This window comes from Propithecus coquereli, unplaced genomic scaffold (assembly GCF_000956105.1).
Source record: "Propithecus coquereli isolate 6110/MARCELLA unplaced genomic scaffold, Pcoq_1.0 Scaffold4, whole genome shotgun sequence".
NCBI lineage: Eukaryota > Metazoa > Chordata > Mammalia > Primates > Indriidae > Propithecus > Propithecus coquereli.
In genome coordinates this window covers 12,804,476-12,820,626 of record NW_012149729.1, presented here as the reverse complement: position 1 = coordinate 12,820,626, position 16,151 = coordinate 12,804,476, and the positions used below count along the sequence as shown (strand labels likewise).

The 16,151-nt window shown below is 36.4% G+C and overlaps 1 protein-coding gene across 3 annotated transcripts in view; it reads left to right on the top strand.

Annotated features, from left to right (window-relative positions):
- The window catches only part of ZNF277 (zinc finger protein 277), a 93,882-nt gene extending 78,414 nt beyond the window's left edge, over positions 1-15,468 (top strand). For all 3 annotated transcript variants that reach the window (XM_012652795.1, XM_012652794.1, XM_012652796.1), the window contains exons 7-12: positions 1,706-1,838; positions 8,795-8,862; positions 10,785-10,881; positions 12,633-12,675; positions 13,526-13,700; positions 15,129-15,468. In XM_012652795.1, coding sequence (XP_012508249.1) covers positions 1,706-1,838; positions 8,795-8,862; positions 10,785-10,881; positions 12,633-12,675; positions 13,526-13,700; positions 15,129-15,315 — 703 coding nt within the window. In that variant the 3' untranslated portion in view covers positions 15,316-15,468. The remainder of the gene's footprint in view (positions 1-1,705; positions 1,839-8,794; positions 8,863-10,784; positions 10,882-12,632; positions 12,676-13,525; positions 13,701-15,128) is intronic.
- Positions 15,469-16,151: the final 683 nt, after the last annotated feature.

Sequence of the window (16,151 nt, the reverse complement as noted above, 5' to 3'; positions counted from 1 at the left end):
GGGATGTGAAGAATATACATACCATCCAGCCTAAGAAACAGAACATTATTAAAATTCCTTTGAATTTCTCCATGTGCCTTTCTCCATTAGTATTTCTTAAGTTTGGCATTATAATTCCTTTACTTTTCACTTTACTTTTTCTGCATATTTAGTAATTATATTGTCAAATTGTTATATGTTATTTAATTTTATATGAGACCTAGAATGTTATATGCATTCTTCTGCCTTTTAGCTTTCATTCACATTTATATATAGTAACATTCCATTTTCCCAAGGTCATATTTTGGCAACCTTGGGTATCTGGAGCTTAGCCTGTTGAAACAAAGAAGAAAATTCTCTAGGTCACCAAAATGGCTTTGAAAAATGTATCCACTTTTCTTTCCAGGAAAGGGCCCAAGACTTTTTCTCTCAGAACCCAGTTTTAATAGAATACTAACAAGTGTGGTATCTCAGCCCACAACATTTAGAGCAATACCATTTAAAAAAATAAGTGTCAAGTGACATTGATCAATTATGAAAAGTTCTTAACTCAAATTCTGATATCAGCACTATGGTAAAATTAGTCCCTTCATCCTTTTGTTAAGTGACCCTTTGTTTATAAAATAAGACCAGATGTGCTTTCTAGCAAGATTAGCAGTAATGAATATCTGTAAGCAGCTTTTCACCTGTAAGTTGTTTACTATGATAGAATATACTATAAAAGAATATTCTTATGCCAAAGAGTATATTCTGTGTCATAAGAAATAGATGAAAGGATATTTAGTAGAGATTAAAAAGAATTCAAAATTGAAACAATAACAGACTGCAATCATTGGAAGGTTTTCATGTAAAAGAGATTACACTTATTCTGTATGGCTTGAGAAAGTAGAACTCTCTACTTTTTACTAGGTAGAAGTGTCTACTGTTTAGGTTAGTTTCATGAAGACACTTTCTCAGTAATCTGTTCAAAACTGGTAATCACTACTTCATTAGGTAATGAATTCACGGTCAGTGGAAATATTTGAATAGAAGGTATATAAAAATGATGCTTTGTAAAAATGATACCACTAAGTAAGTGGTAGCTGTTATCATCGCATCATTTTATTGATATATACAGATAAAACACCTACCACACATAAGTGCTCAATAAATAGACATACATATGAAGTTATCATAAAAACTCTCTAAAATGTAGGCATTATCTTCAATTTAGAAATCGGAAAATGTCAACAGAGAGGGTAAATAACTTTACTACATCCCACAGCTAGTCAGCACTGAAGCTAGGAATCAAACTCTGCAAATCAGCTCATAGGATATACCAAACCAGGTACTAATTTTATATACGATAGGAGCAAATCAGGGCTAATCATCATTGTAATTAGTTGAAGAACGTACCTACATCTTCATTTTAGAATAAGTAATTTGATTAGTAAAGTAGAAAAATAATTTTTGGACATTAGCTGTCTTTGTCACAGTTTTAACTAAATAGCCAGGTTAGCCAACTTAGCCAACTACAAAATAAACCGTATTGTGCATTCTACAAAGCCAAATGAATAAAGTTGGGGGGGTGGGGGGGGCGGTGATTCTGATAAGGGTGGTGTATCCCATTTGAAGATCCTCTGTGACCTAAAATGAATAAATACAAAGCTCAATAATAATAAAGGGCTATTGCAGCAATTATCCAAGAGACTTGTTTTATTTATCAGTGTTTGTATATTTCTTTTAGTTTGCAGTGCTTGTACTGTGAGAAGACCTTTAGGGACAAAAATACACTTAAAGATCACATGAGGAAAAAACAGCATCGTAAGATCAATCCTAAGAACAGAGAATATGACCGATTTTATGTCATCAATTATTTGGTAAGGGTTTTTTTTCATAATTTAAAATTTGACTGCAATACTGCAAACAAAATCTTTCTAAGGGCCAATTAATATTTGAATAAGCAATTAGTATTATACAAGAGTCAAAATGTAATTGAGGGGCACATTTAAGTAGTGATTAGCTTTACAAAGCATAAACTACAAAATAGTTTACAAAGCATTCGATTTGATTTGTCTTTTATTTGGCAGGCATTTATATCGTAAAAATGTCATGTCTCTAGAACTCGGTAATCTTGACCAAAAAAAAAAAAAAAAATCCAGCATTTGAATATCCACCTTCCCCATTTATGTATTATCTGTTAACATGAGGCTAGAGACTTCTATATTCTATTCAAAAAACATTCTGTTGAGCACTGGATATGCTAGGTGATATTCAAGATATTAATAATTCTTTAAAAACAATCTCTACTCTTCCCCTTTCTTGCCACTAAAAAATCCTCCCCTTCCCCACAAACATGTATATCTTTATCATTCTCTTGGGTCAGCTTGTTTTTAAGGGAAGTGTCAGGGAGACCAAGCTATTTAATATGCAAGGGGACTTTTATTTGCTTGGCTGGTAGAGTAGACTAACTAGCTTACCATGTCAAGGATTTTAAATACATTGAAAGCTCTCCCTGCCAAGAAACCACCATACCATTTGCTGTCCTTGGTCAATTACAGCCCGTTTTGGGTAAGAAGAGGCATTCAGATGGAGACAGATGGTGGAAGGGGGGCAGGGGAGGGGAGGAGAGGAGAGGAAGAGAGGGAGGGTTTAGAAATATGGGAGGGGGATTTTGATTGACATAATCAAAACTGGACTGGGGAGTGCTACTGGCCCTGCGCCCAATCCACTACATACAATTTTTTAATTGTATGTAATAAAGGAGGGAAACTACTCATGTAAAGGAAGGGGTTAAGTAATTCTCTAGAGGGCTTGAAAGAATGATGGAGAGTTCACTTTCTAACTGGTGCTTTCCTTAAGCAAATGGAAATTGTTTTTTTCCTCTCAATATGACTGAATTAAAATCCAAACCCATTGGCTATAGAAAGCTAATTGAATATAATCAATCATTTTATCTATTGGATAGAAACAAGCATATCCTGAATTATGTTGGAAATCTCTGCTCTAGGGTAGAATTTTTGTCTGGTTCTAATGAATCCGTATAATGTTAAACTAAAATTCCCCCTTGAGAAGCAAGTTTAGCATGTATTTGAAGATTGACTCTAGGAGGTTGCCATGGTTTGCTACAGATGTTTTACAACCAGCTAAAGGCAAAAGTACCCTTTGAGTCCTTCAGTCTTCTCTTGAAATCACTCAGTCATTACTTCCTAGAGCAAATGCTGCTTCAGGGGCCAGCCCAATCCAATAGGGAGTGGACTTCAGTGTTAACTCTAAGAAATATTCAACTACTGCAGCAAGCTATGGGAGCAATTTAATAATTCTTCCTTCTGGGGCTCTTTTAAACTAATATTCAAGAGCTTGGGCCTAGCGGAACATTATATAGCTAGAGGTGTTAACCTTTTAGAGGAGACTTCAAAGGGTCTGCTCACTCTTGTTCTGCTGGCACTTTTAGAAAAGTATGATTCTTCATTCCCTGGACTTCAAATAGTGTAACTGTCAAAACTGAATTTATCGGCTAGGGCCAGCTATCTCTAGATAAGCATACTAGGTTATGCTGCCCACACAGTTCCTGATTTCATGTAGCATGAATCATGGCATGAGAGAGGTGCTTCAAGCGAATAAAAAGCCTTTAATAACAGATAAAATGAAAATTAAATTACAACTGTAGGGTAATATTGATATAAGTCAATTTTTTTTTAATTAGCAGTTATTTGTATACTTACTATAGACCAGGCACTGTCCTAGGTATTTATAGTAAATCAATTAATCTTAATCATTTCCCTATGACACAGGTATTATCATTAAGCCTATCTTATAGATCGGACGACTGGGGCACAGAAAGTTTGCATAATTTTCCCAGTATCACATAGCTAGGGCAAGTTCCTTGTCCTCTGCATCAGTTTTCCTTCATTTGTACAATTGAGATAATACTAGCGCCTATGTCTTATGCTTTGGGTTGGATTTTTGGTCAGGTAATGGTGATGAATTTATAATGACCTATTCACCCTCCTTTGCCCATTCTCTTTTGTAACAAACTATTTTAGAAATTGAGCCAGGATCAAAGTAAAGCTGACTTTAATCAGCCCTTTAAGGCCCGACCCCACAACCCTAGCCTTCCTAGTCCTGTGTGCTTTCTCACTGAGGGAAATGGCCAACATCAGTGAGAATGATCACAAAAAAAAGAAAGAAAGAAAGAAAGAAAATTTGAAATGTGTTTGATGCCTTAGCGTTATAGAAACGATGTAAACACCTTTGAAAGGGATTGAAGAAGCCAATGAAGTCTCTAAAGATGTACAAGTACCCTAAACTAGAAGAATGCTTACCAGAGATATCAACCTTAATAACATTCTAGGAATATTTTAAGGGATATTATTGTCAATTAAAAGTATAATAGTACATAGAATGAGTATATAAAAGACTGTTCCAAATACTAATAGTCTCTAGTTAGGGAAAAATGAGGGCCAATATTTTCTCCACATCATTTTAGTTTTACTTCAGACCTCATTAATCAATAATATTTACTATGGTGAACATGAATAATAAATCATCAATATAAAAAATAAATTCTTCTAAAATTTTACTTAAGCGATGAATAGCACTTTATTATTTTAAAAAAAAAAGAAGAATGAGAAAAATTCACTGCTTATTCCTCTGAGGGAAAAGGCTGACATGAGTGTAAGAATATAGGCAAAATAGAGAAGAATTGTTAAATTATTAGTGTCTGTACATCCATTTCGTTGACTTCACACATTCTACATATATTTGAGTGCCAGGGTACCAGATGCTGGAACAGAAAGAAAAATATTATAGACAGGGAGGCTGATTTGAGTCACTACTCTTAAAGAGCACAGAAGTCGGTATGGGGGACAGACATGTAAGCACATTTGTTTGAACGCCTTGTAATGGTTGTACACAGTCAGTGCCTGACCTCTCCTGTATCACCAACTCCAACAGACATCTGTACAGTCTCCAGTTAATCAGTGATGAAAGCATCCAGTAGAACCCTGGCAAGATACGTTCTAATAGTCAGCAAAGGTGGAAGAGCCAAGGGATAAAGAGGCTATTTTTGGCTCTCCTCTGAGCTCAGCGAATTGCAAGTTCCTTTTTCCTTCTTTGGTGAGATAATTTCCAAATAATTGGAAATTATAATTCATAGCAGTTTCTGAATAATAACAGACTTGCAAATACATTAAAGGTCTTTTGCATAGTCTGGATTATCTACTTCAAGTTCTTGCTTTGTTTTCTCACAAACAAAAGGGTTCAGCAAATAGTAGGGGTGGTTAGGGGACAAGGTAGTTTCACATTCAGATACCCCTGCCTCAGAGGGCAACAGACTGTTTAACATCATCAAGGCCTCAGCCATGTATTCCTAAGGTGTTCATGCTTCAAACCATGAGTTTTTCTAAAGGGAACTATTTTTGCCATGGTTTTATCATTCTTTGATTTAATTTGTTTTATTCTTAAAATATAGAAAGCTACTGATAACAAAAGTAGGCTCTTAACCTAGTTTTCATAGTTTTGTTATAATTCTTTCTGATGAAATAATTTATTTACACTTGAAGCATTTTATCTGTTTCTGATGGGTTTTTGTTTAAGCACATGTATTATAAGTGTGTATGTATTGGGTGGAGTGGTGCTACGTGAAGGGAATCTATTTTTTTTTCCCATGTTTTTTTCCACCCTCTCATTGCTCATAAACCATCTGATGTAGGGGTTTGAGGGGGTGTTCTGAACATCTTTACTGACATGCCTTCCAAACTTTGTTTTTCTTTCATTCTTTGCTTTCCTGACATGATTCATTAGCAGACACAGTATCTTAATTAGAGAGTTATGTGCTTTGTTTCCAGGGTTTTTTTTCTCTTTGGGTCTTGTTCCTGTAATAGATCATATATTTAACTGTACCAAAGCAGAAGTCTGGGCCACTGTCACATGCAAATTGCTTATTTCCTAATATACTAATAAACATAGATATCCATTTTTCTCTCAAGTGTGGTAAATGGTTAATTAATGCTGTATTGCCTAGATAAATACCTTCCATGTTGTTCTCAACACTGAGGAAGTTATAAAATAGTGCATTCAATCTGGAATTTTGACAGTGAAAGATATTTTTTGTTACTTTTGTCTCATAACATTTATTAATAAGCAACATTTGCCCATATCATTCAGAATGATAGTATCACAGAAGGTCCATCCTTCTTGTAGCAACAAAAGCATGACCTTAAATCCAAGTCCAGAGAAACCAAGTAAGGCATGAATGATTTAATTCACTGCCAAAAATTCTAACAACAATCCTGTTCACAGTGTTGAGGCCATTTTGTTGTCCTGTAATGAGGTTCAGACACTTTCTGACAACTCTGGGAAGTACATTATAGAGTCCAAATTAACTGTCTCTAATGACGTTATGGTAGATCTCTGTATGTCTAAGTTTATGCGTCATTTAGCTGATAAATAATGACAGCTTCAAAACCTCTCATTAAGTTGATGAATGATAGATTTTTTCTCCCCCTAAATCATAATAGCACTCGTAGTTCTTTGTTTTTAGTTAAATTAATACCTTTGAGGAAAAAAATGTCCATAATTGATTGATTTGGGGTTGTATTTTTCCAAAGAAGGATATTGAACAACAAAGATATCCGTGCTTATAGCAGCTCAGGGGGGCTTGATCCTAACCATAGTATAGCTGCATGAAAGGGTATCCATTAATGTTCCTGCATCCTTCTTTGGCACACTATCTGCTTTTGCATGGGACAGTGGGAAGTTTGGGTAGAGACAGAAAACAAGACAAGAAGAGAAGAAATGGCTTACGGCAGAAAAGAGAAATGGTTGGGGCAAAAGAAGTCATTCCTGCTCATCACTGTAAGCACTCACTCTGTAAGCATTGTAAGCACATCATTCAAACTGTAAAGTTTTGCTAACATAGTGACGAGGTTTGCTAGACATAGACCCCAAAATGTGGAACTTTTCCACTAATTTTAAGGGGTAAAAGGGACTTGAGTAGGTACTGGAGTACCTATTCATTCCCAGTACTGTGTGCTTTACAGACATTAACTAATTCATTTAATAACCTTACAGAAACCTTTTGAGACAGAATCTAAGTTGGCCTTAAATTTATAGGTTTTTTCAATTACAATTCAACTCAAAAAATACTTTCTACTGTCTACCAGGTTCTGGAAATGTAGCAGTAAACAAAGACCGTGTCATCACAGACATTCTAGTAGGGGAGAGGGGATGGATAGTCAATAAGAAAAGAAATATATATACAAAATTATTTCAGGTAGTGATCAATGCTTTGAAGAAAAGTAAAACATGATTTAGGAATAAAAAGTAACTTGAAGGAGTGGTGTTGTTTTAGACGGGGTGGTTAGAGAAAGCCTGAGGCGATAACCTTTAAGCAGAGACCAGAATGACCGAGCCATGCAGATATGTAGGGGAGCCGGGTTACGGGTTGAGAGGACAAGTGTAAAAGTATGTAGGTGGAAGCGAATGTGCTTGTATTCGGGGTACAACAAAAAGACCAGTCTGGCTGGAGCAAATTGAGAAAGAGAAAAAGTGTGGGAAATAAGAATGGAGAGGGAGCCAGGGGTGGGGCATGGAGATGTTACAAGCCATGGGTCTAAGTGTGATGCCAAGCCATGTTTATATAAACAGCTAAGTGTCATTTAGAAAGATCACTGTGGCTACTGTCTGGGAAATAGACTATTACAGGGGACTTGTAAGTAGAAACAGAGTCCATCTAGGAGGCTGTTTCAGGGACTCCACCAGGAAATATTGGTGTTTTTTTTTTAAAAAAAGAAGAGATTCTGGCCAGGTGCGGTGGCTCACGCCTGTAATCCTAGCACTCTGGGAGGCCAAGGCAAGTGGATCACTCAAGGTCAGGAGTTCGAGACCAGCCTGAGCAAGAGCGAGACCCCGTCTCTACTAAAAATAGAAAGAAATTAATCGGACAACTAAAAATATATAGAAAAAATTAGCCGGGCATGGTGGCGCATGCCTGTAGTCCCAGCTACTCAGGAGGCTGAGGCAGGAGGATCGCTTGAACCCAGGAGTTTGAGGTTGCTGTGAGCTAGGCTGACGCCACAGCACTCACTCTAGCCTGGGCAACAAAGCGAGACTCTGTCTCAAAAAAAAAAAAGAAGAGATTCTAAAATGCATCCAGGGTTAAGAAACATTGATTTAAAGAGAAAAGATAGACTCTGTTTGTGTATCCGACCAGTACAATAATTACTTACATATGATGAAAAAATAAAATATATAATTCACTTAAAAAGGAAAGGCTTTTGAAAATCAACCATCTCAGTGTCCAGTGGAATAAATGAAGCTCAATATAGATAGTTAGATAGATAGATAGATAGAGCTCATTATAGATAGGTAGATACATAGATACATAGATAAACAAACAAACTTTATTAAAAGTATATTGCTGCTTCTCCAAAAAGAAAAACACATTAAAAACATGTTAGGATATATCCTTCTTTATCACTAAAATAAAATTTTTAATATCAGATGCTTCTCAACTTACGATGGGGCTACATCCTGATAAACCTTTCCTAAATTGAAAATACCGTAAGGTTTCGACTTAAGATATTTTCAACTTAGGATGGGTTTTACGGGAGGTGACCCTATCATAAGTCAAAGAGCATATCCTTTTGCACCATCCCAAAGTAAAAAAATTGTTAAGTCAAACCATCATAAGTTGGGAACTGTCTATATATCTTACTTGTCTTGTTTCAAAGCCACTCGAGTAGGGGGCTTTTTGTTTGCTTTTTTGTGTGTCTATTTTCTCCTGTCTCTTCTTACCCTCAATCTCTCTAATCCTTCTGTTCTTCGTACAAAGGAACTCGGAAAATCATGGGAAGAAGTTCAGCTGGAAGATGATCGGGAGTTGCTAGACCATCAGGAAGAGTAAGACTTCTTATTGCTGCTAATTAATTACAGTGTTTCAAGAGTAGGAAGACAATTCTTTAGTTTGTTTTAAAATTATTATTATGAAGAGGTAGCATAAAAAGAAAGAAAACCTCCTGTCTGAGCCATGCATCCTTTCATGTAATATGGCAAAAACTTGAATTCAAAATAACTTTGAAGGCCGGCCGCAGTGACTCACGCCTGTAATCCTAGCACTCTGGGAGGCTGAGGTGGGCGGATTGTTTGAGCTCAGGAGTTTGAAACCAGCCTGAGCAAGAGCGAGACCCCATCTCTACTAAAAATAGAAAGAAATTAATCGGACAACTAAAAATATATAGAAAAAATTAGCCGGGCATGGTGGCGCATGCCTGTAGTCCCAGCTACTCGGGAGGCTGAGGCAGAAGGATTGCTTGAGCCCAGGAGTTTGAGGTTGCTGTGAGCTAGGATGACACCACGACACTCTAGCCCAGGCAACACAGTGAGACTCTGTCTCAAAAAAAAAAAAAATTAAAAAAAATAACTTTGACATAAAAATTACTAAAGACACTGTTATTCTAGCTAAATTAAAGCTGTTAATTGAACATACAAATAATAGTATATAATTCAGAGAAAAATGCATATCCAAAATGCTTTGCATACTCAGTTGGTGCCCAGACCTTGAAGTGATGTGCTCTTTGAACTCTCCATGTTGTTGTCATTGGAATAGAGAATATAACTGAATTGAAGTTAATCCTGTTCTGTGTTCATCCCATTGATGACTAACTTAAAACATTCACAGCTTCTTTGTTTGAAATTATAAGCTTGAGAAGTGTTCTTTTCAACCTAAAAGGATTCTCTATTTTTCATCCTCTTTTCAGTCAAAGCTGTTCAGCCTTTTTTCTCTCCCAGGATTTTGAAGTAATATTATTTCAATGTGAAGTAGAGCCCAAAATTGGAGAGTTGCCATTTGCTGAATTTCCTTGATGGATAGAGATTCAGGCAGGGAGTCTTCCAGACTAGAATAAAAACATTTCTTTCCCATTATGACATACTAGTTAGAATATAATTAATGAGTGAATATTGAAGTTTTAATGACATAAAAGGTTATAAAGAGTAATAGTTTTGACCTGGAACAGATGGCCTGGTGACTCCCTCCTGGATAGATAGGGCTAGGGAAAATATTAACTGTTTTCTAATAGGGAAGCTTCCATGTGAATTGGGTTAAGTTGATCTTCAAAGTTATATCAGTGGTAATTTCTGAGCTTGCCATGACAGATCCTCCCCTCTCTGAGTGTGAATGGTAGCTCTTCGTCTCCACAACTCTTCCCGACTGGCAGTTTTCCTGGTTTAGGAATGATAAGACATTGACAGTATTTCAAAAAAATAAATGCAAGGGGCCGGGGGGCAGTGGTAAAGGGATCCTGCATACCTTTGAGTCCTCCATCTACCACCAGATTTAACACTTGCCCCATTTAAAATGGCCAGTATTTCCCTCAAGAAATACTAATCATTTTTGCCTTTTTACAGTATACTATTTGTCATGCAGAAACACATTCCCAGCATCACACCTCACAGCATGTGCACTTAGTGGTTGTGGTTAATGAGAGAGAGCATCACATCTCTTGACACGTCTTCTTTGCAAATTAAACCTTGTTGTCTCAAGACATTGCTCTGATTCTATAGTGAAATAGCTGCTTGGGAGAGTGGCAAATACGAGAAAATGGAGCAGCGCCTGTTCGCTGTTTATATTAATTTCATGGCGCTGCTTTTTTAAGATCTGTATCAGAAAGTCATAATATGATGTGACAATCTTTACCAAAATGTCAGAGTTGAAAGAGATTGGCAGGGTTTCCTAGGAAGGAGAAGGTAATACCAAGTCACTCTGTAGTATACCCTCTTAATGAAGGGAATCTCCCTATTTTCTGTTTTCCTTTTTAATCCAGTGACTGGTCTGATTGGGAAGAACACCCTGCCTCTGCTGTCTGCTTATTTTGTGAAAAGCAAGCAGAAACAATTGAGGAGTTATATGTCCACATGGAGGTAAGATACTTTTATTCATTTGAATTTTGTTTTGTTTCGACAGGAGAAAACTGGTAATTATTGCACCCTCATCTGCTTATACTTGAGTTGCTCAATTATTATCCCATTCCTAAAAGTGCTTTGGGCAAAACGAAAGAGACAGGCAGGCTCCATTGTGGAGAACCAGAGCTCAGAGCAACTTGGTATAATTGACTGGACCCGGGTGAGCTGTTAGTGTGTGACTTCACAGACCACTGATGCCATCCCTCTTTGAGAAGCTTATAAGACAATTGTAGCAGAAGGTGGGATCTGCAGCCATTATTAACAGTGCCCAGGGTATGGGCAGGTTTTGAGTCTTTTTCCAGTGCTTCCTGTGCTATTGAATAGGAAAGCAAGAAGGAAGGATGTTGCCATTTACAAAGCCCCTGGGGGAATTGGGGAAATGGGCTAGGGAGAGAGGGAGTCCAGGGTATGGTCTCACAGCTGTGTCAGGTACAAGGATTTGGAGAGAAGAAATTTGGGAACATTCCCATTCTGTGCTTTCCCTTCTGGATGCCATTTTTATGCTATAGTGAAACTTGAAGCTAGTAGTTCTAAACTTTTTTTCACCTCAGTATACCTGAGAGAAGGCACACTCCCTACACCTCTGATCCTTAGGTGGACCCTGGGGGTATGGAAGAGAAACATCCTAATGATTCATGACCATATCGCAGCTTGGGGATAGAAGGGTGATTATAATATTAAAATATTACTGGATGATTCTGATATTCTCTCCCTCCGCTTTCTCCAGTCACTTCTGCCAATAGTGGATCATACTCTCCACTTTTACCCACTTTCACTCCACCCTCATTCATAAACATTGTTTTTGGTTCAGTAAAATAAGGAGCTAGAAGGTGTTAGAAAGGCCATGAGCATTTATCCTTATGAAAGCAGAGAATCCAGTTTCTCTGAAACAGGTTACCATTATTATGTGTGTGTAATTTCCTGTGTTTAAATTTAATTCATAATATCCTCATGACTTTGTATTAAAGGGAGCCTTAATACCTCTATCCTGTGTAGGGATTCCCTTTTCAGCATCCTTGACAGGTGTCCTTAACCTCTGTTCAGTCACTTTCAGTGATAACGTGTCATGAATTCCTAATCATCCTGCATATGGTATTACACTAAATGCCATCACAGTCAGTTAGATGATCTTTATCCTCTCTGAACTTGTAAGTTAAAACATTTACACAGACAGGCAATTGCAGGAATGGAACAAACATAATAAAATAAGTCTCTGCATTGTGAAAATCAAAAGGAAGTGTAATTTATGGGAAGATGTAAGTGAAGAGAAACTTTCAGGTTTAAACAGTATCTTTGACAGCATTAAATGAAAAGCAGTATTTGTAAAATAACCTATTTGTTTGTGGAGCAAAGGACCTGTATCCGTAGTTCTAGTCCAGATGCACAGTACAGTATAGCCTCATCTTACCTATACTTTTACCAGACTGCAGAATGCATACATTGTAAGTTTTAAAAACTATAGATATAAACTGTGAGTAATTAAAATGTTTTAGCTGATTAACATGACTTGTTTGGACTGTACTTTAAAAAGTTGAATATGGAGGGAAGTAGTTAGACTTAGAAGACTTCAGACCTCAAAAGCAGACGATGGCGAACCCACACTGAGTTTCTAAGTACTCAAACTCCTGTGAATAAGCTATCTGCTTATAACTTCAGCCTGAAAGATTAAATAATTCATATGCTTACAGATGTATTCATTCCTTTTTTAGGATGCACATGAATTTGATCTTCTCAAAATAAAGTCAGAACTTGGTAAGTTTGATTCAGAAGTTGTTTTCTATGATGCTGCATTTTTTATAAACCATCCTATAAACGATGCCTATGTTTGGTAGCCATGATTGGAGAGTGCACAACCAAATTGTGTCTCTGTACAGATGGTCTTAACAGAACTCTCTGAAGTGGTGATTCTCAACCATTTTGAACTATAATAGTCAAATATGTTTTTTTATTTCATACAGGCCTTCTTCCTCTTTCCTATGTATATGAGTGCTTCAAATAAAATACAAGTTAATGATTAATATTTATCATAAAGTGAAGGGGGCTAGTAGAAAAAGGATGGAGTTGAAGTAGTACTAGAGTTCATACTCCAGCTCCAGCACTCACTGGCTATATGACATTGGGCCTCAGGTCAGGAAAATGTTATGAGAAGTGAATAATGTATGTAAAACCCCTACTGCTCTGCCTGGAAGTGTAGCTAGTCATTCTCAGTATCACTACAATAGAAGGATTTGGGGCATTAAGACATAAAGTACTGACTTACTAACAGCTCTAAGACAGTAAAAAACTCACTTTTCACATTTCAGCTCAGCCACTACTTTCCTAGACTCTTGAATGTGTTACTTTGCTTTGCTACCCTTATAGACATATATATATATATGTTGTATATATAATTAGCGTGGTAGTCAAGAACATGGGCTCGGCAACAACAATCTCATGTCAAATCCTGGCTTTCCCACTTACTAGCTATGCAGCCTTGGGCAGTTTCCTAATAAAACTACCTGATAAAACTACCTGATATGGTTTTACGAAGATGAAATATATTAATACATGGAAAATAATTAAAATAGTGCCTAGCACATAAACCCTATACTGTCATTTTCAGGATTAAATTTCTATCAGCAAGTGAAACTGGTCAATTTTATTCGGAGGGAAGTGCACCAGTGTAGATGTTATGGTTGCCACATGAAGTTCAAATCCAAAGCAGACTTAAGGACTCACATGGAAGAAGCTAAACACACTTCACTGCTTCCCGAAAGAAAGGCATGGGATCAACTTGAGTAAGTACTGCTCAACCAGATGTGTACTTCTTTGTTTCATCTCCCTTATTTTGTCCCTTTATTTAATTTCTTTAAACTTAAAGATAAAAAGGAATACATATTTATTGTAAAAAGTGAAAATCTTTGAAAGCGTTATTTTTAAAATGATCCCTTTCTTACAAATGAAACCAGCTATTTCAGAATTTGTGGTATGGAAATAGGTAAGTATACAGATAAAAGTATGCAAAGATTCTTAAATTATATTTTGTTAACAAAATATTGTAAATATGTTTCCATATCTAATACATATCAGTTGTGTCATTTTTAATGGTTGCCAGATATCCCATTGTAAGGATATGCACTAATTTGTTATATATTTATTTCTTTTTGCTATTATAGTGATACAATGAATATCCATATGCCTACATTTCTGCACAGTATCTAATTATTTCATTTAGACAAATGCCTAGAAATAAAATCACTGGGGGTACACATGCTTGCTAGGGCTTTTGGTATATATTTTACATAATGGCACTTTAAAAACATTAAGCAGTTGGGCATCTGGTATGTACCTATTGAGGTGTTGTCAGACTTCCAAGTATTCATTCTTTGCCAGTACAGTCTTTCTGGATAACCTCAGTTGAGGGAACCTCCGAGTGGCTGTGGGATTCTAGCTACCCAGAGGTTCCTCTATTCTTAGAGAATGTGAAGTCCAGTCCCCAAGAACCCTAACCAAAAAACCCTAGTTTTTCCGTGTCAGAAAAATCTCAAATTTGTGAGAGCCAAAGTCAGCCATGGATTGAAGTGGTACCCTGTTCCTGTAAATCTTCTTAGAGAGATTAGAATTCTTAGAGATACCCCAGAAGTAACTCCAAAGTATATCCAGAGAAGGAACCAAAGTAACAAACTTAAAATTAATAAATGTTTTCTTTTGTAATCACCTAGAATGAAGGCATTAGTAATGATTAGGTTAGAAAACAAACACAAGGGAAAATATAATTGTTTTTATCAAGTATTACTATTTGAAGGATTTGTGTTTGGAAAAGTAACTATATGTGGACTTTGTGTTAACTTACAGGGAAGAACTAGGACCTTTGAGTAGAAATGAGAGGGGTGTCGTTTTTAGCTTCTAACAACCAGAGCTTCCCAGGACTAGAGTAGGCTGCCTTTTGAAGATAGTGTGTTTCTTATCACAATAGATTGTCAAGCAGAGGCTGAATGGCCAGCTAGCAAGGATATTAGATTCAGTAAGGCTGATCCCAGCCAGTAAAGGTCAAAGTGAAAGCAACTCAGAAGTTGCCTCCCATACAGCCTTTGCAAAATGCTGTGAAACTGTTGGCAAGGGAACCTAGCAAAATTCTGGTAATGTGTACATTTAGCTGCCTGGAACTTTTTTAGATAATTTATTAGTTTGGTTATTTAATACTGTATATCTTTGGTTGTTTTCAGGTATTATTTTCCAACCTATGAAAATGACACTCTCCTGTGTACACTATCTGACAGTGAAAGTGACCTAATAGCTCAGGCACAAAATGAAAATGTTCCCATCATCAGTGAAGATACATCTAAACTGCACGCTTTGAAACAAAGCAGTATTTTGAACCAGTTGCTACTACAAGAGTGCTTGAAAAACTAGAAGAAACTACCACCGAAGCAATTTTTCATGTTTTTCTCTTATGAGACAGACATGAAAGAATAGTTTAAATTTGAACATCAACAAAAGATTAGTCCTTGGTGAAATAAACTTTCCAAAAAAATGAATGTTCTTTTTAAAAAATAAAGTAGAAAATAAAATGAAGACTCTTTGTATTTTGGCTACAAAGTTTTATTGTGTGATCATCTTAAATGATTTAATTTCATTAAACTCATAATCATCTATAGGGAAGACATGCCAATCACAAAGAAATGAAATGTTCAAATTATTTATAAACCCGATTTTCAACCAGTGCTTTCAGTCTCCTCCACAGGCCTTTTTCATCCAACAAATCACAAAATTTGACAGTGTGCTTTCTGTACTATACAGGGTGAACTGTAAATGTAATGACCAAAAGAGGAGCCACAGAAGAAAGAAAAAATGGTCAAAGACCTGGGTAATGTACAAATTGGACATTATTTTAGAATAATCAAGAGCCAGCTATATCAACATTATTGCTTTCTCCCTAGAGTTGCAAAACTCCCTACAAATGGACATCAAGCAGTGTGTATATCACTAACAGGTAAGTACAATTTTTTAAAAAACATAAGCACAATACCTTATGACACATAACAAAATTAACAATAACTTCTTAATATCATCTGTTTTCTATTTTCCCCAGTAGTCTCAAAATGTCTTTTTATATCATCAGTTCCGTAACTGATACTGTGTGCCTCCTGATAAGATGCACTAAAGAGGGCAAAACAAAAATGTGCAACCTGAATATAACGAAGAAACGGTCAACCCAAGTTGAGGGACAGTCTGTGAAATAATTGGCC